The sequence below is a fragment of the Lampris incognitus genome, chromosome 4, assembly GCF_029633865.1.
Source record: "Lampris incognitus isolate fLamInc1 chromosome 4, fLamInc1.hap2, whole genome shotgun sequence".
Taxonomy (NCBI): domain Eukaryota; kingdom Metazoa; phylum Chordata; class Actinopteri; order Lampriformes; family Lampridae; genus Lampris; species Lampris incognitus.
Genome location: NC_079214.1, coordinates 50,225,217 through 50,245,815, shown reverse-complemented (window position 1 = coordinate 50,245,815; position 20,599 = coordinate 50,225,217). Strand labels below are relative to the sequence as shown.

The 20,599-nt window shown below is 41.8% G+C and overlaps 1 protein-coding gene across 1 annotated transcript in view; it reads left to right on the top strand.

The window, feature by feature from the left end:
* LOC130111644 (Krueppel-like factor 13) overlaps positions 1-20,384 on the top strand; it is a 28,955-nt gene extending 8,571 nt beyond the window's left edge. Inside the window, exon 2 of the mRNA XM_056278890.1 lies at positions 18,517-20,384. Within this exon, the coding sequence (XP_056134865.1) occupies positions 18,517-18,818 (302 nt within the window). The 3' untranslated portion in view covers positions 18,819-20,384. The remainder of the gene's footprint in view (positions 1-18,516) is intronic.
* Positions 20,385-20,599: the final 215 nt, after the last annotated feature.

Here is a 20,599-nt window from a genome sequence, read left to right as displayed (position 1 = left end):
TCACTTTACTCATCACCGCCTTTAAAAAAAAAAGCTCTATGTTGGGCTTCTCTCTTTCTTTCCCACCTGTTACTGCTGACATCTCTCGTTTTGGTCACATGGGTGTGCATTGTGCTCTGTAAGGTTGTGATTGGTCAGGTGAAATAGGAGCACATGATTTAACACATGGGAACTTTCAGATGCATTGAAAATATGGTTTAAACACTTCAGTTTCACAGAATTACATGAATATTAAATGTGGAAACTAAAAAAATCTGACATCCAATTATCCTGTCCTAGTACAGTGCTGTACCCACAGGGGTTCTTGTAGTACATTCACAGTAGGATGCAGTACCTATAATTCGCCTTGTATGGCATAGTATCCGCAACTTTTTTGTTTTATTTGGAATAATAAGAAGTCTGTTTATAGCTTGTCTCTCATGAATGTAATGATAACTTCCTAGCCTATTCCCCTCAAAGTAGGCCACCACAAATTAAAATGTACACATGGTTTCTCAAGGAGAATTGCTAGTGATATTTTCTTCTCATGTTTATCTTGGGGAGGTTCACTCAGTATGTTCCTATTCGGCCGCCGAATGTTCGTATTCAGAATTCACATGGCCTCATATTCATGAAGCTGCATACATTTACACCTCTGGGAGCGGTACAGCGAAACCAGTCCTCAAGCATTGGCCACTGAGCAGCTTCACAAAAAGGGGGGTAGGTGCCTTGCTCAAAGGCATTCCAAAGTAGCATTTGAGGGAGGGGACAATGATTGTGATTTACTGTTCCCACTGAGATTGTCCCAGTCAGTAGTTTGCAACTCTGTATATGTTGCTCCATCACTGTGGCTCTAACAGTTCTGTGTCCCCCAGGGCAGGTTTGCAATGAGGTTTTTAAATGTTACCAACTCAGTCGTCTAAAACAGCTTGTTTAGAGTGATAAAAAAAATAGGACATTGGATTTCCATTGAATTCTTCTTTATAAGATTTGGAGCCAAAAAGTCTTCAGGCAGTCACTTCTTAAATTGTCAACCCCACCAACCATCACTATCTCCACATGAGCTGCTTTTGCATGTAGTGGTGGGTTGGAGTTATTGATATTTATTACTTTATTAGCCAAGTACTGTAAATGTAAATGGATTATATGGTGCAGGGGAAATCGGACCTCACATACTAAGTCCAAAGTCACAGTGTGATTTATAAAGATAATAATGCTACCAGTCCCTCTTTCCTCTTAGCATCACAGTTTTATTACCCACGTACAATTGTAGATGCCTCTAATGGAAAAGACAGACAAAAATGGTCTACGCCTTGCACTTTTCCATTTTTATGCACTACGATCCTCTTCTGACACATTGAAAACTCAAAGTAAACAAAGTCTTAATTTCTTCATGCATCTTAACCCCCTAGATGCAGAGACGATGTAAATAATGAGCACTCTTAATGGCAGCAGCAGCAGGTCTGACAGTGGAGGAGCAACTGAACAGTTGGCCTTACTAAAGATATGAACTGCTATTGGAGAAATCTGAATGATGGTGGTTACTAGGCAGGAAGTACAGGGGGCTGTTCCAACGCGCTGTGCTCTCTCTCTCTCCCTCTCTCTTGCTCTCTCCCTCTCTCTCTCTCCCTCTGTCTACTCTAGCTCTCTCTCAATCTCTGACTCATTTACTTTGTGTGCAGGGCAAGATGGAGTGTTGTATAAACTACACAGTAATAGGGGTTGAGAATGCTTTGTGCACTGAATGTAACTCTGCATCAGTCTGTATGTATGTACGTATATCTGTCCTCCTGTCTGTAACAGCCCATGCCTCCGGGCAATGGGGTGTCCATGTTGTATAAAGGGTTTAAGGTTATGCAAACACACACACACACACACACACACACACAAACACACACACACACACACACACACACACACACACACACACACACACACACACACACACACACACACACACACACTGACAAAGCATCAAGCAGAACAACAAAGATGGTGGTTTACAGTGAGGCATCGTCAACTATTATTCAATCATTCACTTAACCCAGTTGTTTTAGGTCACTAGTCAGCTCCAATAGATTTGACCCACTTAGTTTTTGCATCACGCAATAATAATAGGATTTGGACCGCTTTACCAAGGCCAACAGTCAATTGCTTCTGGAGAATTTCATAATAATCAAATACCTAACATTTAATCTATACATTACATATAGAATGACACTTTCCCATGTTGTGGAGATTTTTATGCTGGTATGGCGGTCTAAATATCCCCACTGAAACAAAGTTTTTCCTTGAGCCCTTGTTCTTCTGGATCCCTGACTCACCAAACAAAGCAAGCCCTCTCTTTTGCGTATTTTTGTTGAATTCAGCAGCAGAAGTAAAACAAGCTTTCGAAATGGCAAACCAGGAAAATTGGGGAATTCCAATATATTCTTAATTATACAAACAGCATAATGTATATCTCTTATGTGACACCAGGTAGCTCAAACAGAGAAGCCTTTCTCCTTGGTCCTTCTGTGGTGTTTACATTGCACTATAGTACAATGTGCTCCACACACACTCAAACACTTAGTGTACACACGTTAACACACATACACAAGTACTGCAAACACGCATGACATGCAAGCACACATACAAATGTACATGAGCGAAACACACGCAGACATACACAATCTTTCATATGCAGACACATAAAACCACACAAGCATAAATACATTACACACTAGCCCCACAAACGCACACAAAGATGTGCAAATGCTCTCCCTAGCCATTATTTGATAAATGAAATGAACTAGAATTTGGACTTGAACTTGAATTTGAGGTGGAACCAATGGTGTCTCTACATTAGGGGCTGGTGGGGCCTGGCCCCCCAAGATGTTGCCAGTGCACGAAATGACCAATAATTAAGTGTAACAAGTAATATTTTTTGTTTCTTCGTAACTAACATTGTTGTGCATTTATAACGTATGACAACGGTAGTGCTATGCAATACATTCCAAATATCTTCTTGTACCTGTTGCATAAAGGTCAGTACTTCTAGCAGTATTCATTTGGTGAGCATGGATGGTCTGGCCTGTCAGCATTCGTTTAGCCAAGTGAGCAGTTCAATAATGAGCTGTGGGGCACGATCATGTTGGCCCATGCTGAGAGCAGCCAATAAAAATAATCGAATGAATGACGTGTCAAGACGTTTAGTAAACGTTGTTTACGTATTGGCGCGTTGCTATGCAGCCACGCACCATTCGACACCATGGGGTAACAAAGGTTAAATGCACTTGCTATGCTATCAGTTGAAAATGAATTCATTCATGGATTGATGTACTTTGACAGAAAAGTTATTGACAAGTTTGCACAGACGAAAGATCATCATGCATCTTTTCTTTTCAAGCAATGAAGGTCACTGGTGAATCTATTTCGCATTATTACGAGGCGTGTTATTTTGGCTGTAGTTTAAGGCCCGGAAAGCAATGGGTTTCCCTGCTCTAAAATGTTGCTTTGGATGTGTTATTACAGTTGCAGACCACAATGATCGTACACTGCTCGACAGGGACCAAGGCTGTCAACTTGACGATTTTGGGTTTTCAAAGTTTAATAACTTTGTGGAGAAAAAAAGATACAGACCTGCTGCTCTGTGAATGCTCCTAAAATTGCATATATTTGCATCAAAATGGGTTTCAGAGCAATTGCACAAACAAGTTATAAGATCTACCTAAGACGACCATGAGCGGTCAAAATGACTGCGCGTAATTTGCACGTTATCGGGTATATCCTGTCACTTTTTGTGATGTGTTGGTCGCGTCATTTCCTTCGCGAAGTTCATTGCTCTGTCCTAGAAACACATTAGCATTCTCCAGTGCAGAGTAATAGTCTAAATTTGATACTTGATTATTACCAACATGTCTGGGTACAGCCATCGTTTCAGACGCTCCATGACTACCACTGGGGCGTTGCAGTATTTACAGGCGTTGGACAGCGGTGATTTTAAATTGTTTGAAAAAAAGTATTAAAGTCGTTAAAATGTTAATTTTGGTGTAATTTCTTAACAGACATACTACTAACACATACAATGCATTAGTATCTCAACTGGATATTTATCTTGACTGAATATAGGGTTTAAAAACTGTGGGCGGTCATTTTGATGGCTCATTGTCGTTCTAGTAGTTTTTAAGTTCCAGTCGTTGTTTGGGACTATTTCAATGGTTATTTTCAGTTCTTTTTTTTTTTTTTTTAGCATTTCACGTTTTATAGGCCTTGCTGCATTTGTTAGATTAGCGATATGTGTTTTCCGTTTTGTCTTCCAGATAATATTTCCACTTCTTCAATTTGCTATTCAGAAGTTTATTAAAATAGTATTATAGTTGTTAAAATGTTAATTGCGGTGTCAGTTGTTTCCTAACAGTCATACTAACATATGCAATGCATTAATATCTCAACTGGGTATTTAGCTTGACAGAATATAGTTTAAAAACCGGCAGTCATTATGACCGACCATGGTCGTTTTAGGTAGGAGTGAAATCCCAGTCGTTCTAGTGTTAAACTGGGCCGGGAGTGTCCGGGGCTCAGCACTGCCACATCAAACATCATCAGGCAGAGTTGAGTACCAGCAAAAAAAAAAAAAAAAACTTCCGTCAACAATTTATTCATTCATAAATTTTTACTCTGCCTTTGTTGTAAAACAATACATATATTACATGCTGACAAATCAAATAAATAACGATTCATGTTTTTTCGAGTTTAAAATTACGTTGCGTCATCAATTTCGTGGTCAGCGGTGAGCTGACGGTCGTATCCACTGGCTGCCGCGTCCAACTCATGCGGAACCTGGTGAAGGCGCATCCCTACAGAAAACGTCCGGTCAGTGTATCCGGTAACTCCGGTGTTGTCATCATGAGTTTATTAACCGGTGGGGAAATGTCCTCACCATGACAGGACAAAGTATACCCCACAGTTCGTCTGATATTCCCACTGAACAATGCCTCTATCAACACTGATATTTTAGCAAACTATCCATCCATCCATTATCCAAACCGCTTATCCTTACTTGGGGTCGCGGGGATGCTGGAGCCTCTCCCAGCAGTCATTGGGCGGCAGGCGGGGAGACACCCTGGACAGACTGCCAGACCTGTAAACTTAATTAACAACAAAATAGTGACCATGGTCATTCATCATCATCAAAAATAAAATTGTTTTACATCAAGGCAAGCGAACTCATCATATCCTCAGACAGCCAAGTACCTTATTCTAGCTAGCTAGGTATGGCAGTAATATCAGCAGCCAAGGCCTTTTTTTTAGGCTTAATGTTGTGACTGTAAATTGATATGAACCACCCCGTTAATCAAGTTAGGCTGGAGGCCAGTATGTGGTATAGGTGGACGGCAAGGTAGAGAGAAAATTAGGTCAGAAACTGATAGGTTTAATAACAGAATGTAAATTGCTCTGATTTTCTGCTTAAACAATGTTTCTACTACTACTACTACTACTACTTTCGGCTACTCCCGTTAGGGGTCGCCACAGTGGATCATCTGTTTCCATTTCTTCCTGTCTTCTGCGTCTTCCTCTGTCACATCAGCCACCTGCATGTCCTCCCTCACCACATCCATAAACCTCCTCTTTGGCCTTCCTCATTTCCTCTTCCCTGGCAGCTCCATATTCAGCATCCTTCTCCCAATATACCCGGCATCTCTCCTCCACACATGTCCAAGCCATCTCAATCTTGCCTCTCCTGCTTTGTCTCCAAACGGTCCAACTTGAGCTGTCCCTCTAATATAATCATTCCTAATTCTGTCCATCTTCGTCACTCCCAATCAAAATCTTAGCATCTTCAACTCTGCCACCTCCAGCTCCACCTCCTGTCTTTTCGTCAGTGCCACTGTCTCCAAACCATTTAACATGGTTATATCACAACCATCTTGTAAACCTTCCCTTTAACTTTTCCTTGTACCCTTCTGTCGCAAACTCCGGACACTTCTCCACCCACTCCACCCTGCCTGCACTCTCTTCTTCACCTCTCTTCTGCACTCCCCCTTACTTTGGACAGTTGACCCCAAGTATTTAAACTCATACGCCTTCGTCACCTCTACTCCTTGCATCCTCACCATTCCACTGTCCTCCCTCTCATTCACGCATAGGTATTCCATCTTGCTCCTACTGACTTTCATTACTCTTCTCTCCAGTGCATACCTCCACCTCTCCAGGCTCTCCTCAACCTGCACCCTACTTTCACTACAGATCACAATGTCATCCGCAAACATCATAGTCCACAGAAACTTCTACCTGATCTAGTCTGTCAACCTGTCCATCACCATTAAAAACAAGAAAGGGCTCAGAGCCGATCCTTGATTTAATCCCACCTCCACCTTGAACCCATCTGTAATTCCAACTGCACGCCTCACCATTCTCATACTTCCCTCATACATATCCTGCACCACTCCTACATACTTCTCTGCAACTCCTGACTTCCTCATACAATACCACTCATCCTCTCTTGGCACCCTGTCACATGCTTTCTCTAAATTCACAAAGACACAATGTAACTCCTTCTGGCCTTCTCCATACTTCTCAATCAACATTCTCAAAGTAAACATCACATCTGTAGTGCTCTCTCATGGCACGAAACCATACTGCTGCTCGCTAATCATCACCTCTCATCTTAACCTAGCTTCTATTACTCTTTCCCTTATCTTCATGCTGTGGCTGATCAACTTCATACCTCTGTATTTACTTCAGCTCTGCACACCACCCATATTCTTGAAAATTGGTATCAGTACACTTCTTCTCCACTCCTCAGGTATCCTCTCGCTTTCCAAGATTGTGTTAAACAATATATTTAAACACCCCACTGCCATCTCTCCTAAACATCTCCATGCCTCCACAGATATGTCATCAGGACCAACTGCCCTCATCCTCTTCATAGCTGCCCCTACGTCCTCCTTGCTAATCCACCGCACTTCCTGATTCACTATCCCCACATCATCCAACCTTCTCTCTCTCATTTTCTTCATTTATCAGCCCCTCAAAGTACTCCTTCCACCTTCTCAGCACCCTCTCCTCACTTGTCAGCACATTTCCGTCTCTATCATTGATCGCCCTAACCCGCTGCACATCCTTCCCAGCTCAGTCCCTCTGTCTAGCCAATCAGTACAAGTCCTTTACTCCTGTCCTAGTGTCTAACCTCTCATACAACTCACCATACACCTTTTCCTTTGCCTTCGCCACCTCTGTTCACTTTATGCTGCATCTCCTTCTACTCCTGTCTACTTTCTTTATCTCTCTGACTATCCCATTTCTTCTTTGCCAACCTCTTCCTCTGTATACTTTGCTGTACTTCCTCATTCTACCACCAAGTCTCCTTGTCTTTCTTCCTCTGTCCTGATGACGCACCAAGTAACTTCCTAGCTGTCTTCTTCACTATTTCTGCAGTGCTTGCCCAGCCATCTGGCAACTCTTCACTACCACCCAGTACCTGTTGTAACTCCTCCCTAAACTCCACACAACAGTCTTCCTTCTTCAACCTCCACAATTTGATCTTCGGCTCTGCCTTCACTCGCTTCCTCTTCTTGGTCTCCAAAGTCATCCTACAGACCACCATCCGATGCTTTCTAGTTACGTTCTCCCCTGTCACCACCTTGAGGTCTCCAATCTCTTTCAGATCGTGCCTTCTACATATGATAAAGTCCACCTGTGTGCACTTTCCTCCACTCTTATATGTCACCCTGTGTTCCTCCCTCTTCTTGAAATATGTATTCACCACAGCCATTTCCATCCTTTTCACAAAATCCATCACCATCTGTCCTTCCACATTGCTCTCCTTGCCACCATACCTGCCCATCACCTCCTCATCACCTCTGTTCCCTTCACCAACATGTCCATTGAAATCCGCACCTATCACCACTCTCTCTTTCTTGGGTACACTCTCCACCACTTAATCCAACTCACTCCAGAATTCTTCTTTCTCTTCCCTTTCTCACACCCAACTTGCAGAGCATATGCTTTGATAACATTCATCAATACACTGTCAGTTTCCAGCTTCATACTCATCACTCTGTCCGACACCCTCTTCACCTCCAGCACACTTTTGACATACTCTTCCTTCAGAATTAATCCTACCCCATTTCTCCTCCCATTCGCACCTTGGTAGAAGAGTTTGAACCCACCTCTGATGCTCCTGGCCTTACCCCCCTTCCACCTGGTCTCTTGCACACACAGTATATAAACCTTTCTTCTTTCCATCATGTCAGTCAGCTTAAACAGTGTTTCAGTTTTACAAAATGATAATAACGTAAGATAGTTTACAGCAGGTTGTATCCAATTTTTGGAAGCCAACAGTCATGGAAAGGTTTGGAAATCTGAAAAGGTGTTGACAGCCTGTGTATATTTGTAAAATGTAAATTAATTCCAGATTAATGTAACTATTAAAGAGACTGTCCTATTCATATTACTTTGTATTATCTTCTTCTTTAGTGGCAACAACACCACTGATACAGATACACAGGAGAGTGCACTTACAGAAAAAATTTATTGTCATCTGTAGTTTCTGCATTGCCAACAGTATCTAGAATGACTTTGATTAGCATTTTAGTGGTCCAAGTAGAGCGTTGCTCACCTCGTTATATTTTATTTACAGTTTGTCAAATGATAATCACATTTTGTAGTCTATGCACACACACATGCTCCCATGACAACCCTGAAACCACAGAGACCCCCACATAACAAATCCCAATTAAACCCTTGCTGCTTGATAACTTAGGATTTATAAGATGCTGTATAACAAGGTAATACACCAGTTGTGTGAGATCAAATGCCGTTATTGATTATGTCACTGATATCCCTGTCTCCACTTCTGCTAACTCCTGTGCTACCCCAAACACCATAGCAACCGCATTGAAGCCCCCTAGCAACCACCATGGACACCCTAGCAACAACCTAGCAACTACCCCAAACACTCCGGCAACCTCTGAGCAACCCCCCTCAAATACTATAGCAACCACGTAGCAACCATCTAGCAAACCTCTAGCAATGTTAATGTGTGCATTTGTGATTTCATTCATTGATGAGGTGTGTTTGTGTTTGGATTCATTGAGCAAGTAGGTTTGTGTGTAGTTTCATTGATGAGTTGGATGTTTCCCATACGGAGTTTATTGTGCCCCACCAGGCTTTCTGTGCCAGAGACTCCACTGGGTGGGACATACCATAATACAGCTGTAACACAGCTCAGCCACATTGACCCAGGGTAGGGGGTTGGGACGATGGTGATTAGAAACACTGTTCTGTTAATCATAAGGTGAAAGGTCAATCCCCAGAACAGCCAAAGTGTCCATAAGCAGCCACATGTTCTTAAGCAAGACACAAAACTGCTCACTTATTATGTTACTCTGTAGAAGCGAAAACAAAAGGCCATGTCCAAAATGGAGTTACTCTAAAAACAATTTATAATTTTAGCCATTCAGTTTGGGATGAATCATTTGTTACTTTTCAACTCCTTTGTTTGATGGTGTTTCAGAATAACAGTCATCCCTGGACTTGTTCCCTGGTTGGGAACAAATCTGCATTAGGTGATCAGGATCTTGTGAAACTTTTTACCATGTTGTCTCTTTTGTACATAACAAGCAAAGCTCTGTGGTATTAGAACTGTAAAGACAAAGAACAGTACTGTATTGGAGGGGTTAATTTATTTACATGTTGTTCTTCAAATGTATTAAGCCTTAATGGTTTTCAGTGAAAGAAATGTGCGTAAAAGCTGTAAACAAGGGCCAACTAGCTTTGTTCAAGAAACCATCTCTCACTCTGATGGGTTTTTTTTATAACAATATGCACATATATAATTCCTGTAACAATCTTCTATGTAATGTTACAGTGTTCAGATTAATATGATGTAGTGTACATTTTGTGGTGCAGATTTTAAAAACATGGGTGAGAGGTCTGTTTCTGTGTTCATTTTGCCAATGTTGATTCAATTAGTGAACACTTTTTGGGGCTCTTGTGTAGTTTGCAGGCTGTAAAATGTGCTTATATCCAAAACACCTACTGTAAGAACATTTTGAAGGATTTAAACTGAAACGAGGGATTTGCCGAAGTATTTGAAGGAAAAAGACATCATCTTCTTTGCAATACTTGGCGGACTCGTGAAGATTTTTGACCAAAGCTTACTTCCTCATTCTCTTTTCAAATGAGCGCATGAAGTGAACTGGTTGACCCTGGCTCATTACCATCATACTCATCTTAATCATGTTTTTAAACCTGTGGGCCCCATCTCAGAGCCCAGGGCTTCACATGTTTGGATGTTTGCTGCTTTGTGTGTTCCATGTACTTGTGCTTATTTTCTAAGTCACTCAAATAAAGTGGACCTTTCTCCACATGTTTGAGATGTGAGCAAATACTGAGCGGTTTAATTTGCCAGCTATAGAAGAGGTATAGCAATTTTACACACATGCAGGGAATAGATCTGGTTTTTGTGTCCACTGGCCACATTTCCTGGTGCATCTCAAAAGTCACAAGTCATTATCTTACCAGCCAATTTTATGTTTAGAGTATCCCTTGTAAAGCTGCATTTATGCTGAAACATTGGTGCTTTTGCTCATATGTACCTGGTATAATGCACCATATCACACCGGAATTGCTGAAGAAATCTGGAAACGCAAATGGGAAATAAACAAAATAACTAATTAGAGTACAAAAACCTGGGGTATATATGCACTTCTGTTTTGTTATGTGTTTTGTGTTGTTTCTCGTCCTGTGTTGTGTCTCTGTGTATATTTGGTTGACTCCTTTGTCCTCGTTTTTGTTTCATGTTTATTTAATGCTACCACATATCCTTCAATGCTCAATCAGTCTCATGGACAAGGTCAATGCACTGTCTCATCTTCGGTGTTGTGTGCCTTTGTGAGCCTTAGCCATTCAGAAACCCCTTCTCCACAATGCTTTGCAGAGACTTCTAGGTGTACCCTCAGAGAGGCATGTTCCTGCCTTTTGTAATAGTAGGTTACCCGCTAAAGTGGCAGGTAGATTAGGCTAACTCACTAGTCGTAGGCAACAATTATTAGTAATTGGCTGGTAAGGGCACAGTGGTTAGCACGGTTGCCTCACAGCAAGAAGTTCCTGAGTTCGAACCCCGGGGTTACCCAACCTTGGGAATCATCCCAGGTTGTCCTCTGTGTGGAGTTTGCATGTTCTCTGTGTGGGTTTCCTCCGGGTGCTCTGGTTTCCTCCCACAATCCGAAGACATGTAGGTCAGGTGAAGCGGCCATACTAAATTGTCCCCAGGTATGAATGCGTGTGTGGGCCCTGTGATGGACTGACTGCCTGTCCAGGCTGTCTCCCCACCTGCCGCCCAATGACTGCTGGGATAGGCTCCAGCATCCCGCAACCTGAATTCAGATAAGCGGCTTGGATAATAGATGGATGGATGGATGGCTGGTCAGTATTTTCAACCCAGCACATATGGAAGGAAAGGTGCTACAATGCTTTAGGCTCAGTAAATTCATACTGAACTGCTGCATTCAGAAACCATGTGCTCAGACTTACAAATGACCTTAGCGTCTCATGCTCATGTAATATGTTAAAGTGAATAAGGTCATTTTCATAACTCATCCACTGGTGACATAATGGATTATGCTCGAGAGGAAATACTGGAATGAGATACACGCGAATGCACACACACAGACTATTGTTATTGTTTCTCACATAGTGATAACTTTTTACTTAAACACATGTATCAACATGCACACACACACACACACACACACACACACACACACACACACACACACACACACAGTGTCATTCAGACACGTTTACAATGAAGCCAACTGACACTCATACACATCAGCAAATACTAGCTGATACATATAACGGCTTTGCTCTGCTTTGGAAGTGAGTCACTGTGTTCACTCAGAGGCTGTTTCCATGTAGATACTTGTCTGATTAGAACTTCCCGTCTGAGAGAGTGGAGATGCTTGCCATGGGGCCGGGATCACTTACTTATCAGAACAGGACACAACAGGGTGGGACGCTGCTATAGTCCACCCTTCATCACACACACACACACACACACACACACACACACACATGCATACACCCACATAAGAACGTACACAGCAACTTGCAACCTATAATTTTGTTACATATATTCACTAAAACATAAAAAGCACACAATGTTCTGTCTGCCTGTCTCTCTCTTGCTAACACACACGCACACATATATAAAGGGTCAAATCAAACAAGGCTTTTTGTTTTGATGTGGGAATGAGTCAGTGTCATGGCCTCGGTGTTCCCTCTGCTTGTTTGTCTCTTCTGGAACAATTAAACCACTTGACTCTGGTTTGGCTTATTGTGCCATCATGAGGACAATGGATTGTTGTCAGACCTTCTCCGCAGTTCTGCTTGTAACAAACCCATTCAGCAAAATGATCCCTGTCTGTATGTCTGTCTGTCTGTGTGGACTTTTTGACATCAGTATGGGTGTGATTGTGCTTAAGTATTTGTGTATTTATGTATCATATTTTCTGTATACATGTGTGTGTGTGACTTTGTATGTATGTCAAAACAGCCAAATAAGGGCAATAGGAATGTGAAAGTAGGAAAATATAAACTAGTGACTTTAACTTGGATATTTACTCACTTAATCCAAGAATTTCCAGCTTGTAAGCTTTTATTTATTCACCATGGAGAGGGGTTAGCTGAACAGATAGTTGTATACAGCCTGCTGCGGAGGTTGTTATGACTCAGAGTCCATGTTTCATTTGGCCAGACCTGTGTTTTACCCCTGTGGAACAAATTCACAGATAGACCCTCATTTTCAATGCAGAGGTAACTAAAAATTAAAAGCTGATTCTTGAATTGTCTTGGGGTTAACAGTGAATTAAATTTTAAATGTCACTGTAATTTGTTTAGAGGTGCAGGATTGGTATGCTCAAAAATGTAATTCCAGTAGTGTTGTGATGTAGTATATGATGGCAAAACTTGTAGAGAAGGGCTTTTTAAACAAATAGATGCTAGTACTGGTCTTGACTCACAGAGAAAAGGCCAGTCAATTTTTCTTGAGAGATACAAGGATGGGTGTTTTAGTTATCATTGGAAATAAAGTTAAGTGGAGAATGTGATACTAAATATAGAGGTTTGTGTACACATAAACCTTATAACTAAATGGGAAGAAAATGCCACTCGTGTCCTTTTTCCATACAGAAAACCAAGTTTCAGAGACTTTTTTTTTTTGATTGATATGAACTTAGAAAATGAATTCATTATTATAGTATAGAAGCTTTCAATAAGTGCACCCTTTCAGGTCTAGAAATTACTTTTTAAATTAATAAGTTTCTAGCTCTGTGAAAAAAAAATTGTTGTTAGTCGTACGATGTTTTCACACTAGTTTTAGAGTATTTAGTATTGAAGCAATGTGGCAGAATTTCAAAAGCAAACTGTAAATAGACAGTAAACCAGTAAAGACGATTGTCATGAGCATAAAAATGTACCTAGCGTACAGGGCATTTAAGGATGAAACCAAATTCCTTAGATAAATAGCAACCTAAACCTGATGTAATATTGAATCATGTCAGACAATTTTTACAAGATGAGTGAATTTAGATTGGAGATTGTTATTTCCACACAGTTATCTCTGAGACGGATAGTTAAAACAAGTGTTGTTAAACTTTGAGTAAAGCAAGTGTTGTTGCATTACATCCAAGATATTTTAGAAATACTACATTTGACGAAACATGACAATTTTTCTTTGCTTGATGATTGTACAAATAATTTCTTACACTACTGTGTATATTGTCTATATGAACCCCCTTTAGGGCACCACAAAAGTTCTTGTCCTTTTCATTTGACCAACAGGATCCATAGTTGTCGTTAACAACCAGTTTTCTTTGCAACTGATTTGCTAAATTTTCATCAGGGAAACTTCAAAGTTGTTAAATATAAAAAGGGAAAAAAATGCTATCATTTATGTATCTATTATCAACAATTATGACATAGAACAAATTCAACAAACGTGACATCATCACAAACCAACGTCTTTGTAATGTCAGTGGCTCCTCTCATTTGAAATGAAAGGATTTCTAACAGAAAGCGTTCTGTTTAACACGTTGAATGTGAACATGAGGTGTAGAGACTTAGTTCTGGTGCAAATAGAGTCAAAAAAACTCTGTGATATATGATTTCACCTGAAGATCTGATATATGATTTCACCTGAAGCTGTGATATATGATTTCACCTGATACCTAGGGCTGTGTGTTGATACATAGTACCTCTGTCCATGCTACTGTGCCACGCCCATATCCAGTCTCCCCTTGAAAGCCTGTTAAATATTGCATTGGTAGGATCTATTACCCAGACTGAGACTGCTGTGATGCAACCGGCTTTATTGACAGGCTGCATAAAGACATTCATCCATCGTTCATACATACAAATGTGTTCTTACACACCCATGGGATTTTTTAGCCCTGAAGTTTGTCTCAGTGCAGAATTTGGGTGACCCCTGAATTTAGACACCAGTTGGCTAACACTGATGTCTTTGCAAGCCTGTGTGATGGATCATTGCAAGAGGTGGACAATAGATGTAAGGAGGAAGGAATTACAAATAACCATCAGGCTTTGCTTCTGTCTGTCAGACAATCTTGAGAGCTAAAAAATTCTATGGATGTGTAAGAACAAATGTATATACGAGCAATCGATGAATGAGGCCGTAGTGGTTTGGACACATGGATGTCCCCTTTGCAATCCATATTGTTGGGTTGAATGAGTTAAATTAATAAGGGATGCATCTCTGTGCATTCATGTGGGTTTATGTATTTGAACAGAGGGGAATCTTCATGGGGGGCACCCATCATTATTTTGACACACCTTCTGATGTCTTCATAAAGCACTTGAATTCCAAAGTTTAATTTTAATCATTTAAGTATTATCATATCAGAAAGAAAGTCACTTGAATACATTACTGAATAGAGAACATGTCAATTTGTCTGTTTGTGTGCATTTATATGTATGTGTTTTTTTTGGTGCTTGTCTTTGCGTGCATGCATCTGCACTCTGCTGAAAATGCCTCGATGAAGCTTTGACAGTTTGGTGGCTTAGGGTATCACAGGATTGGTCTTACTCACTGTTTGTCTGGTGCCCGTAACAATGAGGTTGGGGCTCCAGGCCGCCCTATGGACATGCTAATGGGCACATATCTTTTTCACCACCTCTCTGCATATCGCGTGCTACATTCCTGCTCGAGTGGCAACTTTCAGGTATTTCCAATTTGTTTCAGTGTAGATTTCCTGACTTCTGTGCTGGATTTCACAGCTGGTGGTATAAAACGTAAACTGCTTCGCTCAGTTTCTGAGAAACAGGACTTTTTGAAGACACAATGTTTTCATCTGATAAGCAGTACCATAGGCCGAGACTAGGAAGTAGCACAATAGACCTCTCAGTTTTGTAGTTGTTTTTCCAAGGCCAGCACTTTCTGAGACAATCTGTCTGGGTCTGGGCCAGTGTTTTCCTTTTGATAGACTGAAGCATATATTATCACCTGATGAGATTATTTGCTCCCTGTAAGTGCCGTGGAAAAAGTGGAGGTGCTTTGTTGTCTGCCATCTGGACTTCAGTGGCCATGTGTTGAAACATGGGGTTTTATTGCCAGTTTTGGTAGGGATTGTAGATTTTGTGTGTGTGTGTGTGTGTGTGTGTGTGTGTTTGTTTGTGTGCACGCGCGCATGCACGCAGGCAGGCATGCATTTTCTTCTAAAGCCATTGATAGTTGCAGGCTGGAAGGGGAACTCGGAGAGCTATTAACTAAGATCCTTATCAGACTGAATCCATGTCTATTGCACATAAGGATAAGGCTGACTGCTAACATTGAGAGCCTATATAGGTCTGGAGTTGTGGTACTCCTTTGGTGTAGTGAACGATCTGCCAGCTATTGCTGAGCCATTTCCTGCATGCCGATCTTATGCACAGTGCTATTGCAGAAATTGTGGCCTCATTTTAAATTGCCCAACTCCATGTGCTTGGTAATCAACCCTCACATTGAATCTCCTCATCTTTTATTTCTCTTGCCATTTCCCCTTACTCCTCTCCCTAAAATGATCAATTCAGGGCCACGGGAATATTATCATGGCAGTATGGTTTACCATCTTTAAAACTGGTTGTTTTTATAAATTTCTTTTATGAGCTTGATTAATGAGTTTAGACATTCTGATGAAGAATACGTAACATAACATATGACCGTTTTAAGGATGCTTTAAAACACGTCATCATACTGCCACGAGTGCATCTATTTTTAGCATGGGTGGTCCCACTGGAAAGTAAACCCACCCACTACTCTAACAGCCACAAAGGAACAAATACATTCACACTTGCGGAAGGCCAACTCCCTTTTATTTAAGGCATTCAAAGCATAAACGTTGCATAATTTCCTCACAAGATGGTTTCTGAGGTGGAGGTTATTGAGGGTTTCGTACCGTAATAGAAATGATTATTGTCTGCGGTTCATTGGATTATTTACAGGGCAGCAGAATGGCCTAGTGATTAGAAGTTTCCTCAAGCAGAGAGAAACAGGCTGGATTCTGACAACACCAAATTAGCCACTTGCCATTGAGCAAGGCACTAACCCCCTTTGTGTTTATTCTTTGGAAACTGGCACAGTTCTCAGTATGAAGGAAAAAAAAACAACAACAATACATGCACATAACCGTTTGTTTGAATGGATGATGCTTCTGGAGTGCAGTTGCTGTGAATGCATCTATGGTATTTCCTGCTTGTTTTTCATGACAAGACAGTTGAGATTTACACCTGCTGACAGTTTAATGGGGTCATGGAGAGTACGAGGGTAGAGCTAGGGTCAGTTGTCATCTAGAGGCTTTAGAGGGTCTTAACAACAATGGCGTTGCCCATATTTTTACAACACTTTTCTGTTTAGTTTAACCTCTGCTGCTTTGTCCATCTGGAACAATGTTCTCGGGTCTGAAATGGGTTGGTCTTGGACTTGTGGTGTTTCCTAGCAATGGGAGATAATTAAGATTGATGTCAGTTGGACAAGGCATTGACCACTTATATTTTTGTCTTTTAGCTAATGCTCTCGTTCAGACTGATTCACAGCAAGTGGGCAACTTGTGGCTTCAAGTGTCTCGCCCAAAAACACTTTGAAAGGGCATTTTGCTGACTATCGAGGGATGCTATGGCTTGGAGTCAAACTTGCACTGTTCCCACTACAGGTTTTTGCTTGCCACTTCGCCACGTTGCAGCTGTATTCAACATTTATCATTTACTGCATATTGATAACGCCTCAAATATTGGTTGGCCAACTTATATTTTACATCACACTCGCACTTCCTTTTTAATGCTAAATAAAGGAAAAGCAATCTGACATTGAGGTACAATAATCTTCTGTACTCATCTGTTTATTTAGAATAATACAGGAGCAGAAAAATATATTATCTTGGTTTAACTTTTTTAACATGTTCTTGTGGGATGTTGATTAGCTTGATTTTTTTTCTCTCCCTTTTTCATCCCTTTTTTGGCACGTCCAGTTCCCGGTTCTCCTAATGTCCCATCAGCGCATGGTTGGTGATGGTGCAAACTTCCATGTACCTCCTCTGATGCACCTGGGGACAGCCTCACTTTTCAATTCTTTTCACTTGCTTGCTGTAGCTTTTTCCGGGTGAACGTAATGCATTTAGAGGTTAACAGTATTTTCTCCAGATCCCCCCACAGCTGTACGGGCTCCCCTCCCAGCTGTAAGAGTCACTAAATGCAATGGAGGGACTCATTACCATGAGCACTAGGTGGAGAGCCCTGGATTAGTTGGACTCCTGGCAATGCCAGAGTTCAAACTGGGTGCATATGAATCCACTGTGCCAACTGAGTACCACCATGTCTGTATATTATGAATCACGTACCAAATCTTGTTCATCCATAAGCGTCTGGGTGGTGTGGCGGTCTATTCCGTTGCCTACCAACACAGGAATCACCATTTGAATCCCCGTGTTACCTCCGGCTTGGTCAGGCGTCCCTACAGACACAATTGGCTGTGTCTGCGGATGGGAAGCCAGATATGGGTATGTGTCCTGGTCACTGCGCTAGCGCCTCCTCTGGTCGGTTGGGGCGCTTGTTCGGGGGGGGGAGGGGGAACTGGGGGGAATAACGTGATCCTCCCACGTGCTACATCCCCCTGGTGAAACTCCTCACTGTCAGGTGAAAAGAAGCGGCTGGCGACTCCACATATATCGGAGGAGGCATGTGGTAGTCTGCAGCCCTCCCCCGGACCGGCAGAGGGGGAGGAGCAGTGACCAGGATGGCTTGAAAGAGTTGGGTAATTGGCCAAGTACAATTGGGGAGAAAAAGGGGGAAAACTTTAAAAAAAAAATCTTATTCATCCATATAGTTCACTGAATGTTGCCACATTGGTCACATTTTGTTTTCATGATCCCTTTGCTCTTTTCCCATTTATATATCATTTATTTTAGCTAGTTATCGTCATCCGCTACTGTCATTATGAATCAAGGGTGATTATTGTTTCAACTAATCTTACAGAAATGTTGACCTGCTTGTGTGTTTCAGGGGAGCGCCCATTCCCGTGCACCTGGCCCGACTGCAACAAGAAGTTTGCCCGCTCCGATGAGCTGGCGCGCCACTACCGCACACACACAGGCGAGAAGAAGTTCAGCTGCCCACTGTGCGACAAGCGCTTCATGCGAAGCGACCACCTGATGAAGCACGCTCGCCGCCACTCAGACTTCCAACCGTCCATGCTGAAACGGCCGTACAGCGGAGCGGTGAGCAGTGCACGCTCTGGGTCGCTCAGTGACTACAGCCGCTCAGATGCCTCCAGCCCCACTCTCAGCCCTGCCAACTCGCCTTAAAAACCTCCTCAACAGCACTTTAGGTGAAGGGTGACCCTAGATTTCGACGTGGGGTCGTGACGTGGTTCCTCTGATCTCCAAACCCCTTACTCATAGCTTATGTAGGAAATATGCTGACCAGGACTGCTGAGGTGCAGTCGACCCGAAGAGTTGCCGTTGCCCAACTTGGCTGGTAACCTTAGCCAGACACACACAGCATAACAGCAAACGATGCAATCTTACAAAGTCTTGTTACCGTGACGGCACACAGTTTGATCCCTATCCTGTCGAGAAGAAATGAAAAAAGAAAAAGAAAAATGTGGTCTATAGACCTAGCAGCTCTCAACGCTACTGAATCTTCTTCGGGACTGGACTCCACCCAAGCTATTCTGATTGGTTCTTCATTCCATCGTGGTCCTTGGATTGGATGTTGTGTGTCAGGGGACTTGCTCGTCACTCTCATATTGCACAGTTATGAAGCTTTGCCAATGCTCCACTTGCTGTACTGTGTTGTATATTGTTGCTTCTTGTTGTGCAATCTTTCAACTCTTCAAAGACAAAAATGTAGTCTTTTTTTTTTATCAACGACAATATTTCCATTGGACACAAAATTCCTGGTATTTCCTTTTCTTTTGTAAGCATCCTGGTGTTGCTGTTACTTTTTTTTTCCCTGAATTATGAATAAGCAAAGTGTGAACAAAAAAAAGATTGATCATGCTATTCACACCTGAAACGGATAGGAAAGATAACATTTATGCCTCAGGATTTCTCGATCACGCTATCCACTAACTTGACTGCACAATACTTAGACTTCACTTTACTATGAACTTCAACCAGGTTGGAGTTCCTGCCCGGCTCAGGGAAGGCCTTGGTAGCTTGAAAGAATGCAAAACAATGATGTCACATCACAAAGGTATGCACAAATGTAAAATCATAAACCATGAAAACACACACACACACACACACACACACACACACACACACACACACACACACACACACACACACACACACACACACACACACACCACAGTTAAGTAAAAATCACAGTCCTCCTAAAACAGCGAGTCTGTTACTGTTGAGTTTTACAGCAACAGAGAACGAGCCATTACCCGGTTAGGTAGTGGCCATTATATTTTATGACCAATGTTATGGACAACTTGTCCAATTAAATCAGCTCCAATGGAAATTTTGCAGTGGCACTTATTCATAATCTCTTGGTGTGAGCAAAATTGTATTATTTTTCTAATTTTAGTGTTGAACTTTTGAGAAACCCCTCAAATTCACCCTTAGAAGTTCCAACCAGTTATGACCACCTGAGAAGGTGTCAATACTTTCAGAAGGCCGCTGTGGACAAAACTATGTAACTGGAGAAACAGCAACCGTGTCAGCCAGACTTATCCAACTACAATCACATCGCTAATGACAGGGTTCAACCACCGTCTACCGATGCAAGCAATACATGCTTCTTTTGTCGAAGAGACTGATTGGAGGAAAGGTACGGTTCCTGTTTTCACCTGTTAGACCCATTTTTGCAGTGAGGGAGGGGTGTAGACAGGAGCAGACAGGTTTTACAATCCTTGAGAAAAAAACGGAGTCATGGATTGTGAAAAACAGCATGCTACTCTAAATGAGTGTGGTGTCTCCAATGCTTACCGTATTCAAAGTTGTGCATGTACAGTATCATGATACGGGCTGTTTCAAATGGTTTGTAAATCCGAGAGAAATGTGTAGGTGCTGTAACTGCTCCATTTCTGCTTATTTTTATTTTTTTTACAATTAATTCAAGACATCAACTTATG